At 47.1% G+C, this 16,917-nt stretch overlaps 1 protein-coding gene across 1 annotated transcript; it reads right to left on the bottom strand.

Annotated features, from left to right (window-relative positions):
* Positions 1-6,715: 6,715 nt before the first annotated feature.
* Positions 6,716-13,714, bottom strand: LOC104362924 (ly6/PLAUR domain-containing protein 2). Its single transcript, XM_009969306.3, has 3 exons — positions 13,580-13,714; positions 10,243-10,362; positions 6,716-8,986 (listed from the first exon to the last, which is right to left on the bottom strand). Exons 1-3 carry the CDS (start codon positions 13,629-13,631, stop codon positions 8,775-8,777), a joined length of 384 nt encoding a protein of 127 aa, XP_009967608.2. The 5' UTR covers positions 13,632-13,714; the 3' UTR covers positions 6,716-8,774.
* Positions 13,715-16,917: the final 3,203 nt, after the last annotated feature.

A 16,917-nucleotide genomic window follows, 5' to 3' on the forward strand; every position in this document is an offset into this window, starting at 1 on the left:
ATTATTGTAAGTCCATTCCAATTTAAATTATGCTCTCCTCTCCTCTCCTCTCCTCTCCTCTCCTCTCCTCTCCTCTCCTCTCCTCTCCTCTCCTCTCCTCTCCTCTCCTCTCCTCTCCTCTCCTCTCCTCTCCTCTCCTCTCCTCTCCTCTCCTCTCCTCTCCTCTCCTCTCCTCTCCTCTCCTCTCCTCTCCTCTCCTCTCCTCTCCTCTCCTCTCCTCTCCTCTCCTCTCCTCTCCTCTCCTCTCCTCTCCTCTCCTCTCCTCTCCTCTCCTCTCCTCTCCTCTCCTCTCCTCTCCTCTCCTCTCCTCTCCTCCTTCCGAGATGTTTCTAGAAAAAAAAAAAAAGAAAAGAAAATTCAATGCATGAGAATCCAGTTGCATGTTGCTGCTATTTATCATGTGACACAGAATTTCCTATATGAGTTAGGCACACTTGTGTGACCAAATGATTATCCTCTGATCAGAAAATTAGTGCTTGACTGCGCACACTTGATGCTTCTTTCCCACAGACCTTGTGGCTTGTCGAAGCAGCAGCTTGTCAGCAATTACATTTTATTACACGTGAAAACAATGTTGCATGCCTGCCAACATTTTTCTAAGGAGTTTGAGACGATTTTCACAAGGGACCCTAAAAGCTGAAGCTCAGCCCTGTGCATTCATCCTTGCACTGCCAGTCGAGGGCAGGTTCTCACATGCGTGCTCTGGTTAGGTGACAGAAATGCCTGCTCATCCTCATTCATCATTTGATGAAAAACACTTGCTTTCCCTGCCTTGTTCAGGAAAAATGGCACAACAATTGGACTCCAGTGAGACTCATCTGTGTTTTCCCATTGGATAAGGATTCATGAACTGCCTTCACAAAGGGGTAATATTTTATCTCAGAGACTGCCTTAATAAAACACCTCTCAGCTCCTTTATCCAACCCAACCATGCCCCAGGAGACCACTGTAGCAACAGATCCTATAAGGATCCTTTTTGTGGTGGCCTTCTAGCTCATGAGATCTTGCACGTAGCCTGGATCACCCATGGTAACCATGGCTTGAAGATGACACAGTAACAAATAATAGAAATTATTGCGCTTGGAGAGCTGATCTTCCAAGAGCAGATCTGAACAGGCTGGCTTGTTTATCCTACCAAAACATCTGAGACAGGATCTTGCCTATAGAAATACTATCTCAGACCAAAAAGAAGCAAGAGCCATATCTTATTATAAATGTGGTTTGTGACAATCACAGCAGTGAGGGTCTGGAACAGTCGAATTCAGACAAATTTTCCTTTAAAGAAGTGATAAGGAGTAAGGATAAGGGTTGAGGCTTTTAAGCTGAGGAAACTCTTTGCATGTGCTCATTGAGGTCAGCAGTAAAAGCCCCTTGAGGCACCTGGGCTGGCATGAGGAACCCCAACCATCCTGTGGCATCTCTGCACAGAGCTGGCACAGCAAAATTCAGGCTGCAGAAAACCCCCTCATGATCTGAGCACACCAGCAGGTAAGAAAAAAAAAGAAATCTCCCAGTTTCATTCCTCAAAGGCAAAGATGAACTAGACCTCTTTCTCAACCTGTCTATGGCTGATAGAAGTTTGTTTAAAACCCTTTATTTTCTGGGGCAGAAGTCAGATGTTTTGCTATTAGCTCTCCCATCCACACCAGGATGGCTCTCATCCTCTGCTGTAAATGAATCAGTCTGTCACTATATCCTGGGTGTTTGTTTCTTTTTCAGATTTGGATGTCATCCCCAAACACAGAGACAGCTGTCTTTACACTAAAAACACCTCTTCCCTTGTGTCGTCTTTCCCCAGAGCCAGGAGATTGGCAGCAGCCAGGAAAGACTAAAAACAAATTCTGGCTTGTATTTAGCCTAGCTTCTCAAAGATTTGGCTCATCTGATCGCAGATTTATGAGTGCACAGGTAACAACATAACAGCTGCTGGTTTGGATTCGTTGCATGGCAAGAGTTTGTGAAGTTCCAGTGTGTTTCAGGAAAACAGATCTTCAGGCAGAAAAGGCTCAACTGAAGTGTTCACTGGGAGCGAAGACAGCTCAGCCCTTCTTAGGGCTTCAGAGGATCCATGAGGAAGAGCTACATCAAAGCGGTTTGTTAATGAGGCTTTGCTGTTCTGCCACTCACATCAGCTGTTGGTAAATGTGTCCTGCTGTTACTGGGAACCTGGAGCCCACTGCCTGCTGTGGGTTGGTGTTCCTTACTGGGAGCGGTGGCACATCCCTCTGCAAGCATGTCCCATGACTTCTGCCTCACAGCCACCCTCTGAAATCCTGCCACTGCCCGGCGGAGAGTTTCAACTGGCAAAGTGCCACCCGCCCCCGGGATTTCGTGTGGGCAAGTGGAAAAAACATTGTGCTTCAGTCTGTGTTTGTGCCTCGTCTGGGGAATCAGCCAAGCAGCGAAGGTGTGTGCATAGCAGCAGGGCTCAAAGTTGGTGCAAAATTTCTCCCAAGAATAGAGATGATCCTCACGCTGCTCCTCACAAGTCCAAAGGTACTGCAGAAGCAAATGCACTGACATGAACACCTTTCACTCAATCCCTTTTTTTTCCAGCATTTTTTTAAATCTAATTTCTGGGTTATTGGGCAAAAGTAATTTCTTTTGCAAGGAGACACCAAGCTGTGTGGTGCGGTGACACGCTGGAGGGAAGGGAATGCTATCTGGAGGGACCTGGACAGGCTGGAGAGGTGGGCCCATGCAAACCTCATGAAGTTCAACAAGGCCAAGTGCAAGGTCCTGCACATGGGTTGGGGCAATCCCAAGTACAGATACAGGCTGGGCGAGGAGTGGATGGAGAGCAGCCCTGTGGAGAAGGACTTGGGCGTGTTGGTGGATGGAAAACTGAATAGGAGCACTTGCAGACTAGAAAGCCAACTGTATCCTGGGCTGCATCATGAGAATTGTGGCCAGCAGGTTAAGGGAGGTGATTCTCCACCTCTACTCCACTCTTGTGAGACCACCCCTGCAGTGCTGTGTCCAGCTCTGGGGCCACCAACATCAGAAGGATGGGGACCTCTTGGAGTGGGTCCAAAGGAGGCCATGAAGATGATCAGGAGCACCTCTCCTATGGACACAGGCTGAGAGAGTTGGGGTGGTTCAGCCTGCTGGAGAAGAGAAGGATCTGGGGGGACCTTCGAGCGGCCTCCCAGGGCTTAAAGGGGGGACAGGAAAGGTGGGGAGGGACTCTGGATCAGGGGTCGTAGGGATAGGATGAGGGGTAATGGTTTTAAACTGAAAGAGGATAGATTTAGATTAGATATTAGAAAGAAATTCTTCACTATGAGGGTGGTGAGACACTGGCCCAGGGGTACTCAGAGAAGCTGTGGCTGCCCCCTCCCTGGAAGGGTTCAAGGCCAGGTTGGACGGGGCTGGGAGCCCCCTGGGCTGGTGGAAGGTGTCCCTGCCCATGGCAGGGGGGTTGGAATTAGATGATCAGCTCCAAACACTGGTGAGCCCAGGACAAGGCTGTGAGTTAAGCATGAGTCAGACAACACTTCAGTAGCGGTGTGCCATCACTGATGTGACTGAGGGCACATCAAATAGCTCTTACAATGGGGAGGAATGACCTGAAGACATGAAAAACATATTCACCCCTTGTATTCAGACACCTGCTGGCCAAGGAGAGCTTGGAGTGGTTTTGTTCAGATGCCTGAGTTATGTTTTTGGGACTCTGACCTGTGGAGTTCATATGTTATGGCTTTCCATTGTCTTTACCATTCTGGATCTGTATGGTTTTCAGTAATATGCCCACAATGGACTAGTGCAAAACTGGTTCACCCCAAGGTACAATGTCCTTACCTACATTTACCGAGTGTATTCAGAAACTTAAAGCTTAGTCAGCACTAAAGATGTGTTGCAGGACAGTGCCTGGTGCTACTGATGTGTGACAATTCCTGTCTGTTTAATAGGGGCTGACTGGGGAAAGGGGATCAGGATCCAGACCAGCCTCAGACAGGGCACAGAGTGATTAACTGACACACCTTGTGTTTTTTAAATCCTTGTGGCAAACTGTAGACTGGAGCCCCCAGGAATGGAGGTGAAGGCAGTTAATGAACACATAGGCCATCTGTCCCATGCTTTTACTCTGAGCATCCTTCTCGAGTTTGGGTGACCCTAAATGACTTTGCTAAATTGAGATACCAACCATGGTGCTGTTCTTGCCTCCCTGCCCCCTCAGCATATCTTCTTCAGAAACCCTGATGTTTCCTTTCACCTAATTTTTAGGGGATTTGTCTTGTTCTCAGACTTGGGGTCATACTGAACAAGGAGGCTTCGGATCTGTGCTCGTCTGGAACTAGGGATGTGAGAGTCATGCAGGAGAGCAATTAAGATATCCAAGAGAGGATGTGTTGGGGCATGTCAGCAACAGCCATTCCAAGTCATGCAAGGCCTAATACGGAAAAATAGATCTATTTTAAGAAGAAAAAAAAAAAGTGAACATGATAGGTTTTAGATGAGAAGTAATTTGGGAGTGATATCGAAAATGATATCACTCCTGCTGCACTTCAGTCCTGCCAAGTACATTCTATAATTAATACCTACTTCAAATGAAGTGACTTTCTTTTGAATGTGCAATATTAAACATTTAAATCCCTATCTGTAAATATAAGACTGTGTCAGATATCTCCATAAGCCTTGCAGCTATATGCTAATGTATATTTATATACTAGATAAGTATTTTTAACCAGAACTACAAGTTCTTTCTATATTTGATTACATCAGAGCTCTGTTTTACATTAAATGTCTGGACTGAAAAAATATTCCTTTCTTTTTTCTTCTCTTGGACTGTTACAATAATTTCTGTCCTTGTTTCTTTTTCTTTCATGCCCACCTGGATTAATGCACCTACCAAGAGGGCTGTATGTTTTCCTTACCCCCTCTCCCTCCTAAAGAAGATCAAATATATAAAATTAAAAGAAATCAAGCGGCAAAACAGCTCCTGGTATTTCCCACTGTGCCGTTTGAGCCAGCCTGCAATCAGGGCATATCAGGATAAGTACCACCACTCGTGGTTACACATGATGTGACCAGTGTCCTGCTGTGGAAAGCAGCTGCAAATGATCCCTGCTGGAAACCCTGATCCTCTAAGTATTAATCATACTCTTTGTGTAGCTTTACTCTCCCACAGCATCTGTGATGTCTTTGAGGGAATCTTGCCCAAGTCAGAGCAGCAGGATTGAACCCGGGTCCTGATCCAGCCCAAGCCAAGCCTGGTTGTGCACCATGTTTCCAGAGGAGGAACTACTGTTCGGAACATCCACTCCACCTTCAAGGCTCGTGGAACCCACGAGGAAAGACCACTCAAGGCAGATAAATTGCCGTGACGGTTGGCTGGAGGTGGGAGTCAAGAGGGTCTGAATATTCTCATCAATGTGCGCCTGTAAACACCTTCCTGAAAGTTTAGTCTCTGTCATGCTTTGCTCCTCAATTTCTAGATGGATGAAAGCGTTGGTAGATTTGCAACTGCAAGCGGGTGATGCAGATCAAGGCTGCACGTCTGTAGAGCTGCCCCACATCTGCAGAAGGGCTGGGAGGTGATGGAAAAGGCAAATTCCTGCGTAAGGCACCGAGGAGAGCCCTCGAATCTGGAGATAAAGACTCTGGATGTGCACGGAATGACTGCTGGGAAGAACAAGCCCCAGAGGGGCAGGTAAAATCCTTCAATACAGCAACAGCATTGCTGGATGCCGCCTGCTGCAAAGCCTCATCTTGCAGGGACGAGAGGCTGCAAGTCTTTTTGTGCCCCTTTGGAGACACATCTTTCTCTGTTCTATTTTATTCAGCCTATATTTAAACTTCTCCCTCTGTATGTCCACTTGACCCAGTGACGCAAAACTCTGCCAACTACTTTGAATTCCCTAGCAGTGTCCTGCATTTGCTGGGGCAGTAGTGCTTGATGGGTTTAACTCCTAGGGACCAAATAGCAAGATTAAATAAAAGCAATAACCAAAGCAGCAGCAAATCAAACTTTGCAAGGGCTCCCGGTGACGACTGTTCAGCCTGTGGCTTATGGCTAACACTGTGTGAACAGATGAATATTAATGCAGGAAGACATTTTGTTCCCCTGACACTCTGAAGGGGTTTTTCACCTCGCCTAATCTAGGAACAGATTACAAGTGCTGTGAAGCTGAACCCTGCCTTTGACTCTGTTCTGGCTACAGTAGAAGCTCGCTGCTCTGGCAATGGAGACACATCAGCAGACAAGTCCCAGGTGACAGGAGACCTGCAAGCACAGTGTGATGCAGGATGCTCACAGCCAGCACCAGGAACACAAGGAGAGCAGCGGTCCCCCCCCGCCGCATCTCTGCAGCACAGAGTGGACCCCTAATTGTTACTCCCAGCTGCCTGCTTGCCTTGCTGTGCTGAGCTCAGCTGCTTTCTCTTTGCTTGCTGCAAGAGAAGCTGCAGTAATAAAACCCCCAGTTCTCTCTGTGCATGCCCCACATGAGCCTCCTGTAGCTGCTGGGCAGTATTTTACACTTCTGCCACCCTTCTCCCCCTCCTCTTCCTGTGCGGATAGCCTTAAATGTAGCTCTTCTAAGGAGAATTTTTTAATTCCATTGCTTGTCCCCTTCTGTAGCTCTTCCCCTCTCTGGCACAGGGAAGTTTGGGAGCTGCATAATGAGCCAGAGACATGCCCTCCCTGCAGCCCGTGCTGCCCCACTCTCCCTTCCTGGGCAAAGGCTGAGCACGCAAGAAAGATGATGCAGGCTGAAAACTGGAGGATCCAACTTTATTTGCTAGATTCTCGCTCAAAAGGGAACCCTCACCCTCCCAGTCCCTCTGTATCCAGACCCTGCCCCACCTGTGTGTGCAATAGATGGAGGGAAGTTCAGCCCACGTCAGCACAGCACAGGAACCTGCAGCCAGAATGGAAAGGCCACTGGGGACAGTGATTTACTGCAAAGCTTGAACCCAGTATAGAAAAGGGAATCTGATCTAAGGATGGCAGTGATGGTGGTTTGCTTCTGGCCTGACACGTCAGGCTGGTTTTGCAGCAGAGAAATGGAGAACAGACAAGTAGGAAACAGAAGCTGGTGCTCTGTGCCTACAAGGGTAGGTGTAATATCAGTATTTGTGTAATTCCCAATCATTGTCCTCTCAATGGCATTTCCCCCCCCCCCCCCCCCCCCCCGTAGATCTCAGCTTTGCAAGGGTGCTTCAGGGAAGCTGGAAATATTTTAGTGCAGCAGAGAGTGCTTCACCTCCAGAACAAAGGGGCTCATCATCCTCATGAGCCCCAGGCTTGCACAGGGCCCTCTGCCAAGGAATGCAATGCCTTGTCAAAGTTTTCTTGCAAATGGTACTGTTACAGACCTGGAGAAACAATTACCTTTGTGCATTGAAGTAAAAGAGCCCCCCACCTTATTCTTTTGGTTTCCTGGCTGGTGTTTTATAGAAACAGAGTGAAAAATGGAAAAAAAATGGAGGGGGGAAAAAAAAAAATGGAAAAAAAAATAGACATTGCCACAAAGGAAGTTGTAGGAATGGCATGAACACTCGAGGATGGTGCATGGGATGTACCCATGCTCCACTCTGCCTTTGCTTTTGCAGGTTGCCTCCTGCTCCCCTGGATGAGCTCTGGCAATAGGAACAGAGCAAATGTCAAGTTCCCTGGATTTCCTCCACCAGAGAGGGCTGCAAGCTGGTCATGCCTGGTTCATTTGTACCTGCTTCTACTCCATCTGTTTTTTTACAGCAGACAGGGCATCAAAATCCACTTTACAGCTCCTCCAAAGGAGAACAGAGTAAATCCCCAGCTGGGACCAAGTGGTGCTGTTAACCTGTGTGAGTAGAGCTCTTGACTTTTCCTACAGTTGAGGGTCTGGGATAATCGTTACTTTTCCTTTCCTGCAGTCTGTGCTGTGAAGGGATGGGGGAAGGCAGAGTAACAGAAGAAGTTGCTTGAAATGATCTGTAAAACATCTGGGAAGGGAAATCCAGGAGCTCTGATAGCAACCTGAGCTCAGACAAAGGGTTGCTGAGGGTTTTGGCTAGCCAAACTCCCCAGTTTTCTTTTGCAGGTCTAACCTGCCCTGGTCTGTTAGCCCAGGGTGTGTTTTGAGCTTTCCAGAAATACTTCCCATCTCAACCCATAAAGACTGAGCCCTTCTGAATTCATTTCACAGCTTATTCTAGACCGAATTCTATGCCAGCTCTCTGCAATTGCAAGCCACACTCTGCTGAGCAGGTAGTAAGTGGGGACCAATATCCATCTGCTGCTCTGACTCAGGAGATGTCACCAGAAGTGGAAAGACAATAAGCCAAGCTCCTGGTGGAGTGTTGCGGGAGTTTTGGAGGGTTGTGCACTGGGATTTAATAGAGACACACAGGCACAGGTTGTGTGGGAGCTTGGGGACACCTGGGAAAAAAAGCGCTGTCCATGTCTGATGTGCATAGAGCTCCTCCGAGATCCATCTGAGGATGACACCAGCCTTGATGGCACTGCCCAGTCCCTCCTGCTGCGCAGACCTGCAGCACTTCATCCACTGCTGCTGCCCACAGAGGAAAGCCATAGGGGGAGATTTTAGTCCTGAGGAGCAGAAGCAGCTGAAGGTGAGGAATATTAGCAGCTGGGAACTGGAAATTTGAGGGTTTTATATCCAGGTGCCCCGACTCATGGCTTGAATCCACTTGAATTCATGACATCAAAGACGGGTGGAGCCACATATCAGCAGATAAGGTTATTCCTAAGGCATCTGAGAATTCACAAGGCAGCCTGGCAGAGAGGAGTGGGGGGTGTTTTGGCTGGAGCATGGGCACTGGTGATATTACAGAGCACACTGGAGGAATGTGCCAACAGCCATGGCCATCAGACCCAGTGCTGCAGAGCTGCTTCTCACCCCATTGCTGCTCCTGGTGTCGTCAGTGCAGAGGTCGGTGTAGCAGCATGACTTGGGTCTGGTTGCTCCTATCCCATCATAGGAGAGGCATTCCTCCTCACAGCTTCTAGTCACAGTGATGTTGCCAAAAAAGGGGTAACCTGAAACAGGCAGATTGGAGAGGGGGAGAAGGGTAAGAGAGAGAAAGAAACGGTAAAGGAAGGTACAGACAGCTGACATGAAGAAACACTGACTTTGTGCAATGGAGGAGAATTAAAAGTAAACTGTTTATGGGTAAAAGCAAATAAAATGTTGAGCATCTCTAATCCACATGGCTCTTTGTAGAAACAGGTTTGCCAGTTCTCCCTGCTGATTCCCTCTGTCCCTCTTGCTCCTTCCAAATTTATTCTAGTGTGGACAAGGCACACAAGTCCCTGTCTGTTTTGTTCAGGTGAGTTGCTCCTGCAATGACTCTGCGTAGAAGTTGGCAGTGCTAAGAAGTACTGGTGTAATGCTGGCATGGTCACTGATGAGACGGTGTTAGGTGAGAGTGTCTACAAACAAGGAGGGAATTTGCACACATCTATAGATTCGGGGGCTGTAAGGGTATAGGGGTAGTAAAAGCAAAAGAGCCTGAGTAAGCAGAGTAAGCAGAGTGAGTGTATACCTGACTATGAGTCTCTGAATCCGATGTATTTCTCTCTTCCCCACTCTAAAGTTGTGTAACTCCACCTGGATTCTTACAGAGAAATTAAAAGATAATCCAAGCTGGGATGGGTAGCGGGAGAGGGAAGCATGGCCAGAAAATTGGGGGAGGTGATTCTACCCCTCTACTCTGCTCTCATGAGAGCCCACCTGCAGTGCTGTGTCCAGTTCTGGAGTCCTCGGTAGAAGAAAGACATGGACCTGTTTGAGCAGGTCCAGAGGAGGCCACAAAGATGACTGGGGGTCTGGAGGACCTCTCCTGTGAGGCCAGGCTGAGAGAGTTGTGGTTGTTCAGCCTGGAGAAGAGAAGGCTCCAGGGAGACTGCCGAGAGGCTTTCCAGTACTTAAAGGGGGTTACAGGAAAGCTGGAGAAGGACTCTTTCTCAGGGGGTGTAGGGATAGGATGAGGGGTAACGGTTTTAAACTGAAAAAGGATAGATTTAGATTAGATATTAGAAAGAAATTCTTTGCTGTGAGGGTGGTGAGACACTGGGACAGGTTGCCCAGAGAAGCTGTGGTTGCCCCCTCCCTGGAAGGGTTCAAGGCCAGGTTGGACGGGGCTTTGAGCAACCTGGTCTGGTGGAAGGTGTCCCTGCCCACAGCAGAGGGGTTGGGCTAGATGATCTTTAAGATCCCTTCCAACCATTCTCAAACCGTTCTGTGCTTCTGTGATCTCTCTCCACGAGCGCACACATCAAGCAACAAAACCTACCTGTCTCTAAGGAGTGCAGTGTTGTTGTGCACACGGTGGATTTCGGGGGGCACAGGGTGGCTGTTCTGCATTTATCAATGTCCGTTGGTTCCTTGCACGTGTAACATCGTAAGGACTGGGCTGCAGAGAGAAACGGAATGTGTCTGAGGTGGTTACAGCAATGAAGACAGAAGGCAAGCCTGCAGCTTCTCTGCTCTGTGGTGGGACTATGTGATGGTCAGTGCTTCATCGCCCCTTGATCAAGAGGCAGTGGTCTCAGAATCTAAGCACATCTGGAGGCAATGGCAAAGCTTAGATATGTCAGGGGAAAAGACCAAACCCAAGCACCAAAAGATGAGGATGGCTTTGTAGGGAGTTGGGCATGATCACTACTTTGGGATCTCAGCAGCCCAAAAAGGACAGGGATCTAGAGGGATCTATGGCTTGAGCAACTTTGATAGGAATTTTTCAATCTCTGTAAGAAATGCTGTAACATGGAGCAAAATAGCTCATTTTGTTGAGATCAGCATTCACCAGCACTGAAAGACTGGCAGTTCCCCTGTCCCTCCACCTGCAGTGACAGCTCCTTCATGCTCAGGTAGAGGGATTTCCGCAGAACTTAGTAACTGAGAGCAGAATTTAAATTTCAGAGCTTTATCAGAGTTCCTAAGGGCTGAATGTGGCCTAAAAAACACTTTTATCAGGGGCTACTGCTGCTTTTTAAAAGAGATGATGCTGTAAAGCTCTTGCTGGCTGCCTGTCGACAGAGGGACACCTTTACATATGCAAGCACTGATCACAGCGGTCGCTCAAAAGTCTCGGTATGAGATGGTCCACCCGCAGCTGGCAGATACCGAGCGTGCATATCTTTTGGATGAGTGCTGGTGTGGCTTGATGACAGAAACCACTGTGATTTGAGATTTTCTATCCTACCCGCCTTCGACCAACGCAGCTGAGAACCACCCAAATGTGTTCACTGCCATCTATTGGTAAAATTGCAGAGAGACAATGTTTTCTAAGTTCTGCAGCATCAGCTGTTTGATGTTAGAGAGAAACCTCTGGGACTTCGTGATAAGGAGAAACTATTTTGAAAACAGTTGTTTGAACACCTGCCTCTAGAAAGAATTTTCAAGGCATCTACTTCTCTTAACACCTCCTTTGGAAAATTCAGATGTGTGATAGAGCCTACGTGATGCAAAAACATTCTTTGTCCTCTTTGCAGAGGCGAGAAGGACTTTTTAATGTGAGCAGTGGTGGTGTTCTTGTGGCCATATCCTTTGTAAACAGATGTGGTGGAGCTGTCCCTCTTCACCGGAGCTGAGGACCTCAGTAGATCCCTTCCAAATGACCCATGAGAGGTTGTTTTGGATTTTAACATGTAGTTCTCACCAAGGGAGAAAACAGATAGTCAACCTGACAAGCACATGGATTTTGTGAGCATGAAGGACTGGCTAATGTATAGCTGGAGCAGTGCCAGCTTAAGCATCTGAGAAACCAATTTGCAACTTTTGGGTTGAGCTGGTTTCCAAACCTCACCATTTTCATAGGTGAGCAGGGCAGTGCCATGGGCTCTGAGGAAGTTACTTCCAGTTAAGAGCAGGTTTAAGGAAGAAAACCCTCATCTGCCCTTATCTTTCACTGACTCTGGGTGGGACACTTTGAGGACACTGGTTTTGTAACAAGTGGAAGAGGAAAACCCAAACCCATAAGGACCAGAACAGAAGTACTGAACATAGAGGACAGTGCTCTGTCCTGATCTGAGGCTAATGATTCAGCGTTCATCACTGTCCAACAATACTTTCTACGCCTTGATATCGAATCTCTGGAAGATGAATGGTCACAAACATATTCCTCAGCTGCAAGAGCTGTGCTGAGACCAGCTGCCTCTCACTGGATCATCCCAGAAAAGCCATTTCTGCCTCCATTTCAACTATAAAGAAAAGGGCAGTCATGTCTCTCGGTTTCCATAAAGCACTTTGAGACCCAAGGGTGGAAGCCTGCTCTGTCAGTTCCTCAGAAACCCCATTAAGTCCAAGACAGAAGAAGTCTTAGACCCCATTAAGTCCTAGACCCCATTAAGTCCTAGACCCAGAAAAAGGAAAAGAAACTCCTAATACACCACCTGTGAAATACCTTGAAAGAAATGAAGAAACAGAACAAAACAAAACAAAGCAGCAGGTACTGAAATGTAAAAAAATTGCAGCAGCTCTTTAAAAATAACTGCACCTGTCCCGGTTCAGTCCTGTGGTGGGTTTAACCCAAAGCATGTCCCTCAGCAAGCAGTTGAGTTTGCTTTAGAGATAGATGGAAGAAGGAATGAAGGTAAGGGAGTTAAAAAACCCCAACAGTGCAGCCTGAAGAAGAGACCCAACTCACTTCCATGTTTAAAGATTTGCAGGGTGAGTGCCTTTCAGCCTTCTTCCACTTGAAACCCTCTGAATGATCTCCACGTAGCCATGCTTCCAGATGGAGGTGTTTGACCCTTGCCCAGGCTGCCTTTCCTTTGAGATCTTTCAGAGTCCTATGAAAACAGCCTGAGGATCTTCAGAGTCCTATGAAAACAGCCTGAGGATCTCTGGGGCCCATGGGCTGTAGGTTAAAAACCACTGGGTTGGTGTCATCCCAAGGATGACTCTGTTCCAGGCCAAGGATGTATTTGCAGTGGGTCACAAATAGATAAAGAACACAGTGAAGACCAGACCCTGCTGCCAGCTTGCCCAAGATCCAGACCCATCAGAGACCAAACCCAAACAGATCCAGGGGAATTTCCATTCTCCACCTATCTCTTATTCTCTAAAATAAGTGAAAACCCTGGAGCTGGTGGTTTAATGAATCTTGCCAAAGTCCTTGGAGTTATTTCTCATATTCTCACCCAGCCTTGCCCTCTGGTTTTCAACAGTTCTAGCAGCCAGCCGGGAGGTTTCAGGGATGACAGGAGCTCAGGATGAACATACCCCATCCCGTCTCTGAGGGGACAGGTTGGCAGCTTAAGTAGAGGCTGTCGGTTCCAGTTCTGGGCTATGCTTGTACTGCCCTGGGCCATGTGGCTGTCATTTACACCTTAGTCTGATAAAGCAGCGTGTGGGTCCCCTCCATCCCAGGGGATGGTGTGAGCAGGGTGGGGTGACAGGCGACCACTTCTGCGTCCCAACGATGTGCATTGCTCTCAGTCAGGCGCCATGGCTCTCCCCGCCAGGAATGCATATCCCCCTTCTCCATTCACCCTCTCCATTGACCTTCTTAAATACATAAACGCATTATTTCCCCTACCTGGGACTACCAGGTCTTTCTGCATTGATGCCTTTCCCTTACCCTCCCAGGTATTTCCCAGGGGGTGTCAGGAATAAAGCGGTCTTACCCAACTCCACGTATGCCAGGCCAAGCAGGAGCCCAAACAGAAGTGTCTTCATGCTGAGAGCAGATCCGTTCAGCTCGGACAGTAAAGGATTGCTGCTCCCAAGGAGCTTTATATGTTCTCCCACCCTCCACCTCCTGTTGATCCAGTGGGCGGATTCCCTCGGGGTGACTGGGGGAGAGCTCAGCTCCAGTCTGGATTGGGATTTGTAGAGGAACAAGTTCCCCGAGGAGGTGATGTCACCGCAAGGAGCAGACTCCAGCCATACGTCATCTCTTCTTCAGGTTTATGTCCTGGGGCTGGTCCCATGGAAAAGGAAAAACACAACTTGAGCTGCGAGGGCTGGCCCCATGCCGGTGCTGGGATGGGGAATGTGACAAGGTATGTTTGTTCCTTCAAGTCTGGCTCCGCGAGCCGGGAGCTGGGTTGTGTCACACGTGTAGCATTGGGCAACAACAGTCAAGATACAAGCGGCAGCAGTCTGAGCTTCCACACGTGTTGGCTCAGCCTCACCAAAGCCTATGCCATGTTTTCATGCCTACTGCTTTCTGGACTGGCATGTGGGAAGCTGGTGTGGCTGGATTTGCCCGAAGCATGTTTATTTTCCCAAATCCACTGCAAAAACAAGCCTGGTTTCTGGCTCCCAAGGGCTTAGTTATTAACTGAGTCCTGGTGCTGAGCTGTTGGGCATGGGAGGCGCTGAAAGGCCAGTGAAGGTAAGCACAGGAGATGGTGCATCCATGCCTGGGATTTGAATATGTTATTTTGTTTCAGGTCCCAGGTCATGCTGGTAAAGAAGGATGCTGTGCCTTCTTTTGTAAAGCTGTCAGCTATTTACCAGATTTTATTCTGAAGCTGGGAAATAAACCCAAAGTGGAGAAATGGATCAATTTTCCCCTGCAGTAGCTTCCTGATAAAAAATTTCACTTTATTCATTTCAAAGCAATACTTTCAAACATAATAATTTTTTTTTTTTTTTTTGTAACTGATACAGTATTTGTGGAAACAGCTTAAAAAACTTGCAGTTGGGGAGAAATGCTTTGTTCCTTCTGTTGACTGAGCCAATGGCATTTTATATTTCGTAAGCAAAGCTGATAGACTTTTTGTTGTTTTCGTTGTGATCCAGGGTGGAAAATCCCAGCATTATACAACAGCTGACTAAGCCAAAGATGAAAAGTTTGTGAATCATTGTGAAGCGCTCAGAGACCTCAGGGATGGAAACAAGTTGAGTGCATGAGCTGATTTAATGACTGGGGGTTTGCTTGTCACAGGCTCTTTGCAGTGATGCACGTGGGCATTGCTACCATTCTCAGCAGCCTGTCCTTTTCCCCAGTTTGAGAATGGGGCTTTTGGGGTGAGTGCTGATCCCTGAAGGGTTTCAATAACTTGAGAAACATTGCTAATGAAAATTTCCACAGTCACGGGTGATACAAAGTTGGCTGAGTTGGGGCAATGGGATCAGTACTGTGACGTGGGAAAGAGAGGGAAAGACATGAACCCTAACACTTGCTTAGCTGTGAGAGTGAAAATCATCTTTTATCTTTATTTTATCTTGCTGTGCTGTCATAGACCAGGTACGTAAAGAAAAACAGTGCAAACATACCTCCCTGGGTATATAGGAAAGACTCCACTCTGTGAAAGCCACCAGACCTGGTTATATCCAGATCCTTTCTTGTAACCGGGCAGTTCAAGGCATATTTGAGCAATATCTTAATTAACATCCATGAAACTGGAAAAGATCCAGTGCTTTAAGCATTCAAGGTAGCTATGCCTCAATAGGTAAGCATGGCAAGGTTGGCACTCCAGCGTTGTTAACGCTAAAATGCTGCTTGGCAGATTGTGTGTAGCTTGCTGAAATGGAGATGTCCTCACAGGCATGTTGTAATGGTCTGCCTGTACTTGAAAGTCATTACATACTGAGAAATCCGTGGAATAAATCAGTGTGGTTGAAGGAATAGTGATAGAAATAGGAAACTAAATGAGTCTGTCCAGCTTGGAGGAGGCTGTCCATCACTGTGGTTTCTGGACATAGCATGCATCAGCACAGTAGGATTGTTTGTCTCTGGCCAGTGCAAAGCCACTTAACTCTGTTTAATAGCTTGAAAAGGTTTGAGACCTGGCTGTAAGGCAGAGCATGGGGAAACAACCAGAGCTGGGGCTGTTAAAGCTCCTGCAGATTTGCTGAGCATGCAGGAGGGCCAGACTTCAGAGAGAGAAGTTGGGAACATGCCAGTAAAATTGTGGAGGAAAGGGAAGACCTACAGGTATTATCTAAAGATAACGAGGAGCCTCCGGTGAGATAAAGCTCTGAAAACAAACCCAAACCCAAACACAAACAAACACAGGTGATGTCAAGCTCTGTGTTGGAGTGTAAGGGAGGCTGATAACAGGGTCATTGTGGAAGTGCTAGCACTCTGGCATGAAGCCCTGGTGGCTTCTCACCTTGTATTTTGTTGCCCTTGTCAAGAAAAAATAGGGTCCTAATGGAGAAAAAAAAAAAAAAAAAAAAAAAAAAAAGGCAGATGAAAACTAATGGGAAAACTGGGAGAACAGGATCCACCCCAAAAGATGACATTGTAAAACACCGGCTCTTTTTAACTCGACATAACAAAGGTTGAGTGGAGATATGATTTTTTTTTCCCCAGAAATATACTGCATGCATTGAAAACAGTGCTACAGAAAGAAAAGCTCTGTAAGCTAAAAGATCACACTGGACTAGATCTGAATTAAGACTAGCATGAGTTAAATGAGGTTGGCAATCAGAAGTAGGGTCTTAAACACTGGGAAAAATTGGGTTCTTTCTAAAAACAAAGGCAGGGCAGAAATCCCACCTGCTTTAAGATGGAGCTTGATAAATATGTGAAAGAAGTGGTTTGATAGAGTGGTTAGGACAGTCTTAGACAGCTTGTAGGACTCAGGAGGACTTAAATTCCCATCTGTCTTTGTCAGTGGTGGAATAAACCCTGAGCATGGTTTTGAACACTGACTGACAGGAGGCATAAGGGACTGTAGTTGAAATGTCATTTTGGGTCTGAAGATGTGAGAATATAGATGAGGCATTGTGTGTAGGGGGAAAGACTTGTGTGCCAAAAGCATCTCCACATTTTCAGTGGTATCAATCTAAACCCACTACCAGTCTGTACCTGTAAGACTGTCCTTATTTACAAGGTAATGCAGGTAGATATAATCTCTCTCTTTTTATCACATATGCAGGGAAAGGCAGGTAAATTCAGTGTTCACAAGCAAGAAGATGATGTGCTTTATAACTACCTCATCTAACTTCTGTTACAGTTAATTCTTGTTTGAATGAAAAAGAAACCAAATTTTGTAGACATGTCCTG

This window comes from Tyto alba, unplaced genomic scaffold (assembly GCF_018691265.1).
Source record: "Tyto alba isolate M040663 unplaced genomic scaffold, T.alba_DEE_v4.0 Super-Scaffold_9, whole genome shotgun sequence".
In the NCBI taxonomy this organism is placed as follows: domain Eukaryota; kingdom Metazoa; phylum Chordata; class Aves; order Strigiformes; family Tytonidae; genus Tyto; species Tyto alba.